The following is a 14,296-nucleotide window of genomic DNA, read 5'->3' on the forward strand; positions in this document are numbered from 1 at the left end:
CATATCTCTTCCGGGTGCCGGCAAACGTGGGACTGCATTGCTAAACAGCAGCAGCAGCTTACTGCCTTTTGGCGGTAGACGGTGCAGCATGACTGGTAGCCTTCATTGGCGATCTGGGTGCTGGCAGCTGTGGGGCTGGCAGCCGTGGTGCTGCATTGCACCAGCCCCTTGCCTTTTGGTAGAAGATGGTATATTACGACTGGTAACCGTCGTCATCGTACTGCAGTGGCTGTCGATCATGGGCACCCGGGCAGACAATGATGGTTATCAGTCGTAGTATGCTATTTTCTGCCAAGTGCCCAATATTGTCTGCTAAGCACCCAGAAGAGGCCGAGGGCTATCTGGGTGCTGGCAGACATGGGGCTGGCAGCCGTGGGGCTGCATTGCACCAGCCCCCTTGCCTTGATGATGATGGTTATCAGATGTATTATTCGCAGGATGGGGCAACATTGCTATACAGCAGCAACCCCTTGCCTTTTGGGCAGAAGATAGTATATTACGACTGGTATCCATCGTTGTCATACTGCAGTGGGCATCAGATCGTGCAATAGACCTGAAGGCTTACTGCCAAGCGCCCAGTATTTGCTGCCAAGCACCCAGAAAATGCCAAGGGCTATCAGTCATGCTGCACCGTCGTCTTAAGATGTAAAAAATAGATTTATTCTCCATTCATTTGCTTCCCCCCTCCCTCCTGCTAAACCCAGGCTTTTGAGTTCAATCTTTGGGGGGGGGGCATTCTGTGTGACAGTTGTTTGTGTTTCTCCCTGATGCAAAGCCACCTTTCTTGATTTTAATTCCCTGTACCTGTACGCGGTGTCACTCGCCCCTCCCTCCCTCTCTCCCTCCCTCCCTTCTTCCCCTGGTCCGTCAGATACTACTTTCGCGCCTTTTTTCAGACCAGACGCCATAGCCAGCACTGGGATCATGGAGCCCGCTCAGATCACCGCGGCAATTCTGAGCACTATGAACACCACGTGCATTGTCCTGGAAAACATGCAGAGCCTCCTGGACATGCCAAAGCCAAACCAGGACCAGCTGAGGAGGAGGCGATTGCAGCGCGGCGACGATAGTGATGAGGAAATTGACATGGACCTCTCACAAGGCACAGGCCCCAGCAATGTGGAAATCTTGGTGTTACTGGGGCAGGTTCATGCCGTGGACCGCCGATTCTGGGCCCGGGAAACAAGCACAGAGTGGTGGGACCGCATCGTGTTGCAGGTCTGGGACGATGCCCAGTGGCTGCGAAACTTTCGCATGCGTAAGGGCACTTTCATGGAACTTTGTGACTTGCTTTCCCCTGCCCTGAAGCGCCAGAATACCAGGATGAGAGCAGCCCTCACAGTGGAGAAGCGAGTGGCGATAGCCCTGTGGAAGCTTGCAACGCCAGACAGCTACCGGTCAGTCGGGAATCAATTTGGAGTGGGCAAATCTACTGTGGGGGCTGCTGTGATCCAAGTTGCCAGGGCAATGAGAGACCTGGTGATATCAAGGGTAGTGACTCTGGGAAACGTGCAGACCATAGTGGATGGCTTTGCTGCAATGGGATTCCCAAACTGTGGTGGGGCGATAGACGGAACCCATATCCCTATCTTGGCACCGGCGCACCAAGCCACCGACTACATAAACCGCAAGGGGTACTTTTCAATGCTGCTGCAAGCCCTGGTGGATCACAAGGGACGTTTCACCGACATCAACGTGGGCTGGCCGGGAAGAGTACATGATGCTCGCGTCTTCAGGCAGTCTCTTCTGTTTCGAAAGCTGGAGGAAGGGACTTTCTTCCCAGACCAGAAAATAACAGTTGGGGATGTTGAAATGCCTATCGTGATCCTTGGGGACCCAGCCTACCCCTTAATGCCATGGCTCATGAAGCCATACACAGGCAGCCTGGACAGCAGTCAGGACCTGTTCAACTACAGGCTGAGCAAGTGCCGAATGGTGGTGGAATGTGCATTTGGCCGTTTAAAAGCGCGCTGGCGCAGCTTACTGACTCGCTCAGACCTTAACGAAAAGAATCTCCCCATTGTTATTGCTACTTGCTGTGCGCTCCACAATATATGTGAAAGTAAGGGGGAGACATTTATGGCGGGGTGGGAGGTTGAGGCAAATCGCCTGGCCGCTGATTACGCGCAGCCAGACACCAGGGCGGTTAGAGGAGCACAGCAGGGCGCGGTGCGCATCAGAGAAGCGTTGAAAACCAGTTTTGTGACTGGCCAGGCTACGGAGTGAAACTTCTGTTTGTTGCTCCTTGATGAACCCTCTGCCCCTCCCCCACCACCCTGTTAACTCTACTTCCCTGCAAACCAACCACCCCACCCTCCCCTACTACCCTCCCCCCTTCGAGCACCACTTGCAGAGGCAATAAAGTCATTGTTGCTTCACATTCATGCATTCTTTATTAATTCAGCACACAACTAGGGGGATAATTGGAAAGGTAGCCCGGGATGGGTGGGGGAGGAGGGAAGGAAAAGGACACACTCCAATTTAAAACTTTAAAACTTATTGCTATGGAAATCATCTAGGGTGGAGTGAGTGGGTGGCCGAAGGCCCCCCCACCGTGTTCTTGGGCGTCTGGGTGAGGAGGCAATGGGACTTGGGGAGGATGGCTGCTGGTTACAGAGGGGCTGTAGCGGCGGTCTCTGCTCCTGCTGCCTTTCCTGCAGCTCAACCATACGCAGGAGCATATCACTTTGATGCTCCAGCAGCCGGAGCATCGACTCTTGCTTTCTGATTACAAGTTGACGCCACCTCTCCTCTTCAGCCCGCGTTTCAGCACGCAACTTCTCCTCTTCAGCCCGCGATTCAGCACGCCACCTCTCCTCTCGCTCATATTGGGCTTTTTTAAAATCAGTCATTGACTGCCTCCACGCATTCAGCTGTGCTCTGTCAGCGTGGGAGGCAGTCTGAAGTTCAGTAAACATTTCGTCACGCGTCCTTCGCTTCCTTCTTCGAATATTCACTAGCCTCTGCGAAGGAGTAAGATTTGCAGCTGGTGGAGAAGGGAGAGGTTGTTAAAAAAGATACATTTTAGAGAACAATGGGTAGACTCTTTCACGTTAGATTTTGCTGTTCACAACATCACACAGCACATGTGCTTTCGTTACAAGGTCGCATTTTTCCTCTTATATTGAGAGTCTCCTGGTTTGGTGTGAGAGATCACTCACGCAGTGCCAGGACACAGATTTCAGCTTGCAGGCAGCCATGGTAAGACATATAGTCTTTGGGCTTTTTTAACCTTCTTAACATGTGGGGATGGTTTCAAACAGTTCTGCCCTCATTTCCCATACCAAGCACCCGTGCCATTTAAAATGGGTTTGCAATGTAAAAGGAGGGGCTGCGATTTCAGGTTTAACATGCAGCACAAACCCAACTAACTCCCCTCCCCCTCACACCCAATTCTCTGGGATGGTCACTTCAACCCTCCCCCCCACCGCGTGGTTAACAGCGGGGAATATTTCTGTTCAGCAGACCAGGAAGGGGCACCTCTGAATGTCCCCTTAATAAAATTGCCCCATTTTAACCAGGTGACCGTGAATGATATCACTCTCCTGAGGATAACAAAGAGTGATAAGGAATGGATGTTGTCTGCATGCCAGCAAACACCGGGACCATACGCTGCCATGCTTTGTTATGCAATGATTCCAGACTACGTGCTACTGGCCTGGCGTGGTAAAGTGTCCTACCATGGCGGACGGGATAAGGCAGCCCTCCCCAGAAACCTTTTGCAAAGGCTTTGGGATTACATGAAGGAGAGCTTTCTAGAGATGTCCCTGGAGGATTTCCGCTCCATCCCCATACACGTTAACAGACTTTTCCAGTAGCTGTACTGGCCGCGATTGCCAGGGCAAATTAATCATTAATCATTAAACACGCTTGTTTTTAAGCCATGTGTAATATTTACAAAGGTACACTCACCAGAGGTCCCCTGTGTGCCCTCAGGGTCTTGGGTCAGTTCGGGGGTTACTGTTTCCAGGTCCAGGGTGACAAACATATCCTGGCTGTTGGGGTAACTGGTTTCTCCGCTTCCTTGCTGCTGTGAGCTATCTATGTTCTCTCCATCCTCATCTTCCTCGTCCGCCGAACCCGCTTCCCCGTTTGCAGAGAGGGACTCATAGAACACGCTTGGGCTAGTGGTGGCTGCACCCCCTAGAATGGCATGCAGCTCCGCGTAGTAGCGGCATGTTTGCGGCTCTGCCCCGGACCTTCCGTTTGCGTCTCTGACTTTGTGGTAGGCTTGCCTTAGCTCCTTAATTTTCACGCGGCACTGCCGCGCGTCCCTGTTATGGCCTCTGTCCTTCATGGCCTTGGAGATCTTTTCTAATGTTTTGCCGTTTCTTTTACTGTTTCGGAGTTCGGCGAGCACTGCTTCATCTCCCCAGATGGCGATCAGATCCTGTACCTCCCGTTCGGTCCAGGCTGGAGCTCTTCTGCGATCCTGGGACTGGGACTGGGACTCCATCACGGTTACCTGTGCTGATGGGCTCTGCATGGTCACCTGTGCTCTCCACGCTGAGCAAACAGGAAATGAAATTCAAACGTTCGCGGGGCTTTTCCTGTCTACCTGGCCAGTGCATCTGAGATGAGAGTGCTGTCCAGAGCGGTCACAATGAAGCACTGTGGGATAGCTCCCGGAGGCCAGTAATGTCGAATTCCGTCCACACTAGCCCAATTCCGACCCCCTAAGGTCGATTTTATCGCTAATCCCCTTGTCGAGGTGGTGTTAGGAAACCGGTTTAAAGGGCCCTTTAAGTCGACAGAAAGGGCTTCGTAGTGTAAACGTGTCCAGGCTTAAGTCGATTTAACGCTGCTAAAGTCGACCTAAACTCGTAGTGTAGACCAGGCCTCTGACTTTGTCTGTTTTGGGGAGTTTAATAGCTATGTGAAAATTTAAAATAATAGAACATGTCCAAATATCATAGATTGTTCTTCTATGCTGTGAAAGGGAGATCTAGCTGGAGAATAATAGACTGCACTTTTTGTTGATGAATGGTTTAGATATTGATCAACTGGAAAAGAAAGAGGAAACACAAATAGTCATTCCTGCCAAGCTCCTTTACTTTCTACAGCTGTTTACTACTTTTGTTTTCCTGTTTTTGAGCTTTAAAAACCATGTTAACGTGTAAAAACATTGTGATAGGACTCTGTAGCAAAACTGTTAGTACTTCAGTTAAAGAAAAAGTAGATATCATATGTTTATGTTTCCTTTGGATGTGTGTGTCTCTTTCCAACTTAAGAACTAAATGTGTTACAAAAACAGATGTAGTGAAAATAAACAAGAGCGGTCTCATTTCCTTCAGTGAAGAAAGCTCACAATTACTTGGCCGTAACATCGTACCCTATCAAACAATTTTGCTGACCGCAGTTTGCCTGCCCAAAGTGCTGGATTTATCACAACTGATAAAAGATCTGAGGTGTCAGACAAGAATTCAGCTGCACAGAAAAGGGGGAAGAGTGGATCATAATGCAATAACATATTCTAGGTGCTGTTCTTGCCAACAGTTAATGGGGAAATTCATTTCATGAAGCACTGTTTATAGACTGACATCTGGAGAACTTCTCAACCTGGATCATTTCCAATCTCTGAGATTTATATGCTGTTCTTGCTTTTTTGGTAAATAGCTCAATTTTCTGCTTGATACAGTTTACTTAAATAATTATCAATGGATGTGAATGATTATGCTACTATGATTTTTTTCAGTCCTTGGGATGGACAAAAGTTCATAATAGTAGGCTGCTAAAATAGATGATCAGTGGGAACCCCTGAAACAACACGCACTCGCACACGCAGGGACACACACACAAACACGACAATTTAAAGAGAACTGTCTGAATGTAAACATAAAGATCTATCAGGTTTAAATGTGTTGACTAGCACCCATGCAGTCCAAAGGTGTGAAAGGACTTGGAGTTGTAATGATATTTTCAGTTTGGTGATATTTGTCCTATGAAAAATGTTTTCAAAGGGTAAAAACTGAATAAGTGCACTTTAAACCGCATAATCACCACTGTACATGTGGGACCTGATCCAGCTCCCTTTCAGGTCAGTTGAATGACTACCATGGCTTTCAGTGAAATTTAGAGCAGGCCCATTTCCATTTTGAAATGCAGAAAGAGAGACACCATACATTAATAACTCTGTCCTGTGTGAGTGGAGGCACAGACATGTAGCTTCTAGGTGGATTTACTCTGCTTGTGGTAAGAACAATACATGTTACATGAAAACATTATTTATCCAAGCAAATCTGTAAATAATCCAAGGATTTGGTCCCACAGCATAGCAGCATTACACATTCAGTCTTTAATACTAATGTTAAAGCCCTGCTTTAAAAAACATTTGCTTTATGAATAAAATTGTATTCCTTTTTGCACATATATACATAAAAATGAAGTATATTTTGGCACAGGATTGACATTGGGTAAAATTTTCAAAAGCATTTAAGTCCCATTTTCAGAAGTGATTTAGGCACTTAGGAGTCTAACCCTATGTATTTTCAATTAGATTTAGACTCATAAATGCCTAAATCGCTTTTGAAAATGAGACATAGGTTCCTAACCTATGTGGGCACTTCTGAAAATTTTCCCAGTAACCATGTGGCAGTACGTGTTTCCCTCCTGACTCCAGGAAATACAAAGGGACTGATGCTGCTGCCATTGAAGCCAATGGCAAAATCCATCTTGGTTTTTACAGGGATGAGATAAGGCTCATAGTAAGGATGCATATAACAGGCAATGTACAGCTATCTAATATGCAGACCATTAGATATTTTGTACAGGGAGCATTAGTGCCAAAATCAGTAGAAATTGTATCCATATGGTAGGGGGGCAGGATAAACCATATAGAAACAAAAGAAAGTCAGATTATAGTATGTATGCATTTAGACTGGGACTTTCACAGGTACCTAAGGAAGACAGGAGCCCAACTACCATTGAATTTCAATGGGACTTCCTTAGTTTCTTGAAAATACCAGCATCATATATAAGAACACACTCATTAACACGGGTCTTTTATAACATATCTAAAACATTGAAACAAAATTAATATTTTCCAGGGTGGACACCTCTCCTTTCTTGAAGGTGTCCATGGCAGACAGAAAGCCGTGTATTCTTGTGGTGATGGAGTTCAGTGGTTCTGGAAATGTGGAGCACCATAGTATTCTACAGAAGTTCTGTTTTATGTGTTCAGAAAAATTTGATCTCTTATTGTGTGATATGGTGGGTGTCGCACTCCCCCTCCTCTGGTAGTTGCCACCCCAGGAATTGCTCTTCTTTTAGTGTCCACTCTGTATAATTTATTCCCCTCCACCAACACCTGTACAGTGCAACACACCAGTCCTAATCCCTATGAACTTCAGCCGCTGTTCTTAGGGCCCTGTGAGGAAAAGAGATCTGTCTTCCTTGGAATGGCCTTCAGTGCTGGCACAGTTAGCACTATCCTCCCACATCCTGACGCTTCCTTCCTGCCTTTTTATCAAGCTCATCAGCTGATGGGCCAATTAGTTCCTTAATTCACCTAGCTTCCTTATCTGTTTAGCTACTTCTTCCCTATTTCCTCAATCAGCCGTTGCTGGGGAAACTAATTGAGGCTACTGTGATCAGAGTGCTGACCCGTCTATTAGACCTGAGCACTCTGTCATATACTGTAAGAAAGAAATCCTACATCTCAATTTTTCCCCCCATCTTGCCTCTTCCTTCCGCCAGTGGTACGCACCTCAGTGCATCTGTCATTTCCTCCTTCTGAGGAATCTGAGGTATAATTCTCTGCACTTCTCTGTGTGGTGCACAAGTTTCACACTTTGTCTTCATTCAAATCCCTTTTGAAAATTCACTTCTTTCATGACCTGAGCAAATGCTAAACCTCACCAATATAATGCCACCATCATCCCAGTGTGTGGAGAAAAATTTCAGAGTTAATGGCATCCTCATCTTCTGTGGTGTCTGATCTTTAGCTTAAATGTTCCTTAGTGCAAGGATCAAGGGTAAAATCCAGCCTTACTGAAGTAAATAGCAAAACTTCCATTGACTTCAATGAGGCCAGGATTTCACACCCATGTTTTTGTTTGTGTCCTGTACAGCTGTGATCACAGTGTCTACACTTACAACATAGTATTAATGTCTTGTTTTTATATAACAGCAGATAAAGTGACCCAACATAAAATACTGGTATACTTACAAATTCTGTTGAAGGGTAGGGAATATGTTGAATTTATGTGTTGTAAATGAGGCTGATAGTACGTTTTCCAGTGCTTTCAGAGCCTGTTTGCTTTGTGTGTAACCTATGCAGTCCCCCAGTTTAAATGGTGAAATTCCAGTTCTCACTGTTCTCTATCAGGAAAGTAAGGTAATGGAAAAAATGAATTTTGCTTTTAGTGCTGGTACGTTTTGACAGTATCAGTTGACAAGTAAATCTTAACAAACCTCTGACATCAAAACCAAGAGCAGGAAGTCCCGCTTCCTTCCAACCAATAGCATGGGGTGCCTAAGGGCAAATAGACATTTTCCGACTCTGATTCAGTTACCATCAACTGGAAAATAGTGCTAATGACTAATGAAATAGTTTGGCATCAAAAGCCATTAATTCTCAAGGCCACATAACCTATAGAGTTTCAGTTTTCAGAGCAAACTTTTCAAAATTCTTTTATTTGTCTCCAGAAACCCAATATGCACTAATGGGTTATGTGACTTTTCACTCATAATCTCAATGTTTAATACATAATACCACTCTCAGGTTGTTATTTGTATGGATCTTTAATGATTTATCATGTATTTACAGATTAGTGTTTAACAGGATAGATTTTATCTGAGGGACAAAAATTACAAGTATCCTAGTTTGAATTTTAGAGGAATAGTTTCCAGTTCTTTAAGTCATATAGTTTACATTTTACAGTTACAGTTTGCAGGTGGGATTAGATGTGCTGGAGATTAACAAATACTTTATTTTCATTGGATGTATGTATATTTATATTTAACGTGTTTTTCAGTAGCAATGTATTACAGTATATTAACATATCATAGTGTTCGTATTTCCTGTTATCAGATTTGCCCTCCCCACTTCTGTTTTGTGGTGGACATTTTAGGAATTGCACAAATTAGCTGCTTGTGCTAATACCTCTCTTTTCACATTAGGTTTACCACTAGCTCCCAAAACTCCTCCCCTGAACTGAAAGGATAGGAGATTCAACCAACTCTGAAACGACATATTGAGTCCATGACACATCACAAATTGGCCGGCAGGGCATATTTGGGGTAGAGTAGCTCATGCCTTCTCCCTTTCCTGAAAACCAAGAATGCTGGGTCAGGTTTTTCAGTGGTGTAAATCAGCATATGTTTATTGCACTCAGCAGAGCCACCTTGATTTACATCAACTGATGATCTGGTATATTATCAATATTCACTATGTCTGATCTTCACTGTGTTAAAAATCAGGGATCCCAAAGTTGCTGGAGAAGCTGTATTTTCTGCCAGGCAGTATGCTTTCTACTGCCACTGGGCTGGCATATTTAATTTTTGCAAATGCTTTGTTCTTTTATTTTGCAATGAGAGAGATGCTATATTGCCACAAATCAGGTACCCCATTCATGGGGCATGGAATAAAACATTTATTTTCACAACAGCGGAAATGTATTATATACAGTAAGCATCTTTGTTGTTTTGAGTTAGGAGTTAATATGATGCTTTAAAAAATGCACTCTTGCAATAGACAATAAAGGATGATTTTGAACACCAGGCAAAGCAGTTTGTTTGCTTGCTAGTGGTGATCTCGGGAGGGCACTAATTTTCACTCAGAGAGTGTGTTGAACATTTAGGACCTGATCCCGCAAAGTACTTAAGCAAGAGCTTAACTTTAAGCTGGTGACCATATGCTTGCAGTTAAGCACAAAGCCTTTCATGGACTTTTGATCAAGTGTTTGATTTGAAGCTGCTGAGCAAAATAAGAGAGGCCTGCACTGCTGCATTAAAAGAGATAATGCATAAAATATGCATCGCTTCTGCCCTGAGAAAAGTTTCAGAAAGACCACGATCTCTGAGCTGGGGTAAAAACCCAGTAACTTCATAAGTTCTTCCTTTCTTCCAGATCTACATGGGTACAATGGAAGCTGCCCATGTAGCTTTCTTTTGAAAATAACAAACAGCATGCTCAACACTCATGCTGTATGCTATCTTATTAGCTATGCACATACTCCACCTTCTCTCTGCTGTTGGTCCATCCTTGTGATCAAGGACATGGTGTTAAAACGTAAAAGGATTGTGCTTGCTGTGTGTGATATTGTGTATGCATCCAGTTCTTTGTGATGATGCATGGGTGTTCATTTCTGTCTTAGCCACACACATCCTGCAAGGAAATGTGAAACGTGGAAGTATATTTCTCCCATAGTCCTATTTCCGTTGCTCTGCCCCTCCTCCCTTCTGCTTGTAGTGTCTCCTTCTCTTCCTTTGTTTTCTGGCTTTCTTCATGTCGCCCTAAAAAAGAGACAATTATGAGCCAGCAGGTTCAGGCCTTTATTCCTGAGTAGCAGCCCTTTGCCAGAGGCACTGGTAGCAGCATTTTCAAACAGACTTGAATCATCCTAATCCATTTCAAACTGCTGCAGCTAGCTCCAGGCGAGCAGTGGTACTGGTAGACAGCTGGTTCCTTTGTGCTCAGTGATACTTGTACTAGATTTTCCCTTTCTTAACATTTTTAATAACAGTTTATATGTGTTTAAAGAGATAGTTGCAGGTAGTTACTTAAACATGCAGTGAAGTAGACAAGTGGAATATCTACATGAAGTCATACAGGTAAATATTGCAAACTACAAAAGAGAAATTATGTCAGCCTATCCTGGGATCACTTCTGACTTCAAGCATCCTGCATGGCAGTGTGGTGCTGGGCAGTGCAATATGTCATGGTGCTACAGCAGAAAGTATTGAAAATCAGTGTGTATAATCACATGTCCAAAAAAATATCATCATGAGACACCCTCTGTGGCAAACTAATGGTCCTCGCAGGCTTCGCTCACTGTAGAATTATTTCATACATACTTGATCTTTTATTATTATACCAGGTTCCAGCGATCGGATACTTGACACAATTCATGCTAAGACCTATTTCTATCCTTTGTGTAAAGTGAGTTTTACGTATGCTATAAGTTTAACACATTCCTTACATGGCACAAATGAGTAAAGTGAGGAATCACCAAGGCATAATCAATATACTAAACAGAATGGTAGTAGCTCGCTCTCTAGTCAAACTTTGCCTCTCTACAAAGGAAAAAGGACACTAAACTATCTAAACTGCTACATGCCACAAGGAGCCACAACAGTAGTTCCCTTAACCCACCCAGCAATATTGTTAATCTTTCCAGCTATACTCTTAGCCCAGCAGAAGAGTCTGTCCTATCTCGGGGCCTCTCCTTTTGTCCCTCCAGACCCACGAGCATGATACAGTTCTGCGGTGACCTAGAATCCTACTTTCGACGTCTCCGACTCAAAGAATATTTCCAACATACCTCTGAACAGCATACTAACCCACAGAATCCCCCCTACCAGCACTACAAACAAAAGGATTCTGCGTGGACTCCTCCGGATGGTCGAAACAACAGACTGGATTTCTACATAGATTGCTTCCGTCAACGTGCAAAGGCTGAAATTGTGGAAAAGCAACATCACTTGCCCCATAACCTCAGCCATGCTGAACACAACGCCATCTACAGCCTCAGAAACAACGCTGACATCATTATCAAAAAGGCTGACAAAGGAGGTGCTGTCGTCATCATGAATAAATTGGAATATGACCAAGAGGCTGCTAGACAGCTCTCTAACACCACATTCTACAGGCCATTATCCTCTGATCCCACTGAGGATTACCTAAAGAAACTACACCATCTGCTAAAAAAACTCCCTGACAAAGCGCAGGAACAAATCTGTACAGACACATGCCTAGAACCCCGACCAGGGACATTCTATTTGCTACCCAAGATCCATAAACCTGGAAATCCTGGACGTCCCATCATCTCAGGCATTGGCACCCTAACATCAGGCTTGTCTGGTTATGTGGACTCTCTCCTCAGACCCTACGCTACCAGCACTCCTAGCTATCTTCGAGATACTACTGACTTCCTGAGGAAACTACAATCCATCGGTGATCTTCCAGAAAACACCATCCTGGCCACTATGGACGTAGAAGCCCTCTACACCAATATTCCACACACAGATGGACTACAAGCTATCAGGAACAGTATCCCCGATAATATCACAGCTAACCTGGTGGCTGAACTCTGTGACTTTGTCCTCACCCACAACTATTTCACATTTGGGGACAATATATACCTTCAAGTCAGCGGCACTGCTATGGGTACCCGCATGGCCCCACAGTATGCCAACATTTTTATGGCTGACTTAGAACAACGCTTCCTTAGCTCTCGTCCCCTAACGCCCCTACTCTACTTGCGCTACATTGATGACATCTTCATCATCTGGACCCATGGAAAAGAAGCCCTTGAGGAATTCCACCATGATTTCAATAATTTCCATCCCACCATCAACCTCAGCCTAGATCAATCCACACAAGCGGTCCATTTCCTGGACACTACTGTGTTAATAAGCGATGGTCACATAAATACCACCCTGTACCGGAAACCTACTGACCACTACACTTACCTACATGCCTCCAGCTTCCATCCAGGACACACCACACGATCCATTGTCTACAGCCAAGCTCTAAGATATAACCGCATTTGCTCCAATCCCTCAGATAGAGACAAGCACCTACAAGATCTCTATCAAGCATTCTTAAAACTACAATACCCACCTGCTGAAGTGAAAAAACAGATTGACAGAGCCAGACGAGTACCCAGAAGTCACCTCCTACAAGACAGGGCCAACAAAGAAAATAACAGAACACCATTAGCTGTCACCTTCAGCCCCCAACTAAAACCTCTCCAGCGCATCATCAGAGATCTACAACCTATCCTGAAAGATGATCCTTTACTCTCACAGATCTTGGGAGACAGACCTGTCCTCGCTTACAGACAACCCCCCAACCTAAAGCAAATACTCACCAGCAACCACACATCACTGAACAAAAACACTGACCCTGGAACCTATCCTTGTAACAAAGCCCGATGCCAACTCTGTCCACATATCTATTCAAGTGACACCATCATAGGGCCTAATCACATCAGCCATACCATCAGGGGCTCGTTCACCTGCACATCTACCAATGTGATATATGCCATCATGTGCCAGCAATGCCCCTCTGCCATGTACATTGGCCAAACCGGACAATCTCTACGCAAAAGAATTAATGGACACAAATCTGACATCAGGAATCATAATACTCAAAAACCAGTGGGAGAACACTTTAACCTGTCTGGCCATTCTATGACAGACCTGCGGGTGGCTATCTTAAAACAGAAAAACTTCAAAAACAGACTCCAACGAGAGACTGCTGAGCTGGAATTGATATGCAAACTAGACACAATCAACTCAGGGTTAAACAGGGATTGGGAATGGCTGAGCCATTACAAACATTGAATCTATCTCCCCTTGTAAGTACTCTCACACTTGCTTCTTATCAAACTGTCTGTACTGGGCTATCTTGATTATCACTTCAAAAGTTTTTTTTCTCTTACTTAATTGGCCTCTCAGAGTTGGTAAGACAACTCCCACCTGTTCATGCTCTCTGTATGTGTGTATATATATCTCCTCAATGTTTCACTCTATATGCATCCGAAGAAGTGGGCTGTTGCCCACGAAAGCTTATGCTCTAATAAATTTGTTAGTCTCTAAGGTGCCACAAGTACTCCTGTTCTTTTCTCTAGTCAAAGTATTTTTCACCAAGGGTTAAACTGCAGACCATTCAATTTCATACATTCTTTGGGACTCTTGCCACTTTGTTTATCATCTCTTGTTCTTGTTTATGTTCTGGTTGCCTATGCTCCACATGAAGGTATTCTATTATGTTTTCAACCAGGTGGCTGTACTCCCATCCCAGAATCTGACCTGGAGGAAAGGACAGGTGTACAGGATTCCACAACAACGTTTACCAACCACAGGCACTTCACAAAGCAGAAATCCAAAACTGGTAAGAGAGAGAAAATTATTCACTTGTATTTCGAATATAGAACAAATCTAACTCAGACCTTGTGTCTGCAGGAAAAGGATTAATTGACTGAGGTGTTTCCAATTATGTTTTTTAAGTTTCTGATTAGTAAATGAACAGCACTTTTCTAGAAATACTTTTTTCCTGGTTCAATCAAATCTAATAATTTTATAGGATCCTGTCATTCTTCGGATTTTTTTTTTCCAGGGCCTTCCCTTC

The 14,296-nt window shown here is 44.5% G+C and overlaps 1 protein-coding gene across 1 annotated transcript in view; it reads left to right on the forward strand.

Moving 5' to 3' along the window:
* The window catches only part of LOC113409489 (protein PTHB1-like), a 476,973-nt gene that overhangs the window by 312,097 nt on the left and 150,580 nt on the right, over nt 1-14,296 (forward strand). The window contains exon 22 of the mRNA XM_026663464.2: nt 13,949-14,059. Coding sequence (XP_026519249.1) covers nt 13,949-14,059 — 111 coding nt within the window. The remainder of the gene's footprint in view (nt 1-13,948; nt 14,060-14,296) is intronic.

Source organism: Terrapene carolina, unplaced genomic scaffold (assembly GCF_002925995.2).
Source record: "Terrapene carolina triunguis isolate 2854851 unplaced genomic scaffold, T_m_triunguis-2.0 Scaffold33715, whole genome shotgun sequence".
In the NCBI taxonomy this organism is placed as follows: Eukaryota; Metazoa; Chordata; order Testudines; family Emydidae; genus Terrapene; species Terrapene triunguis.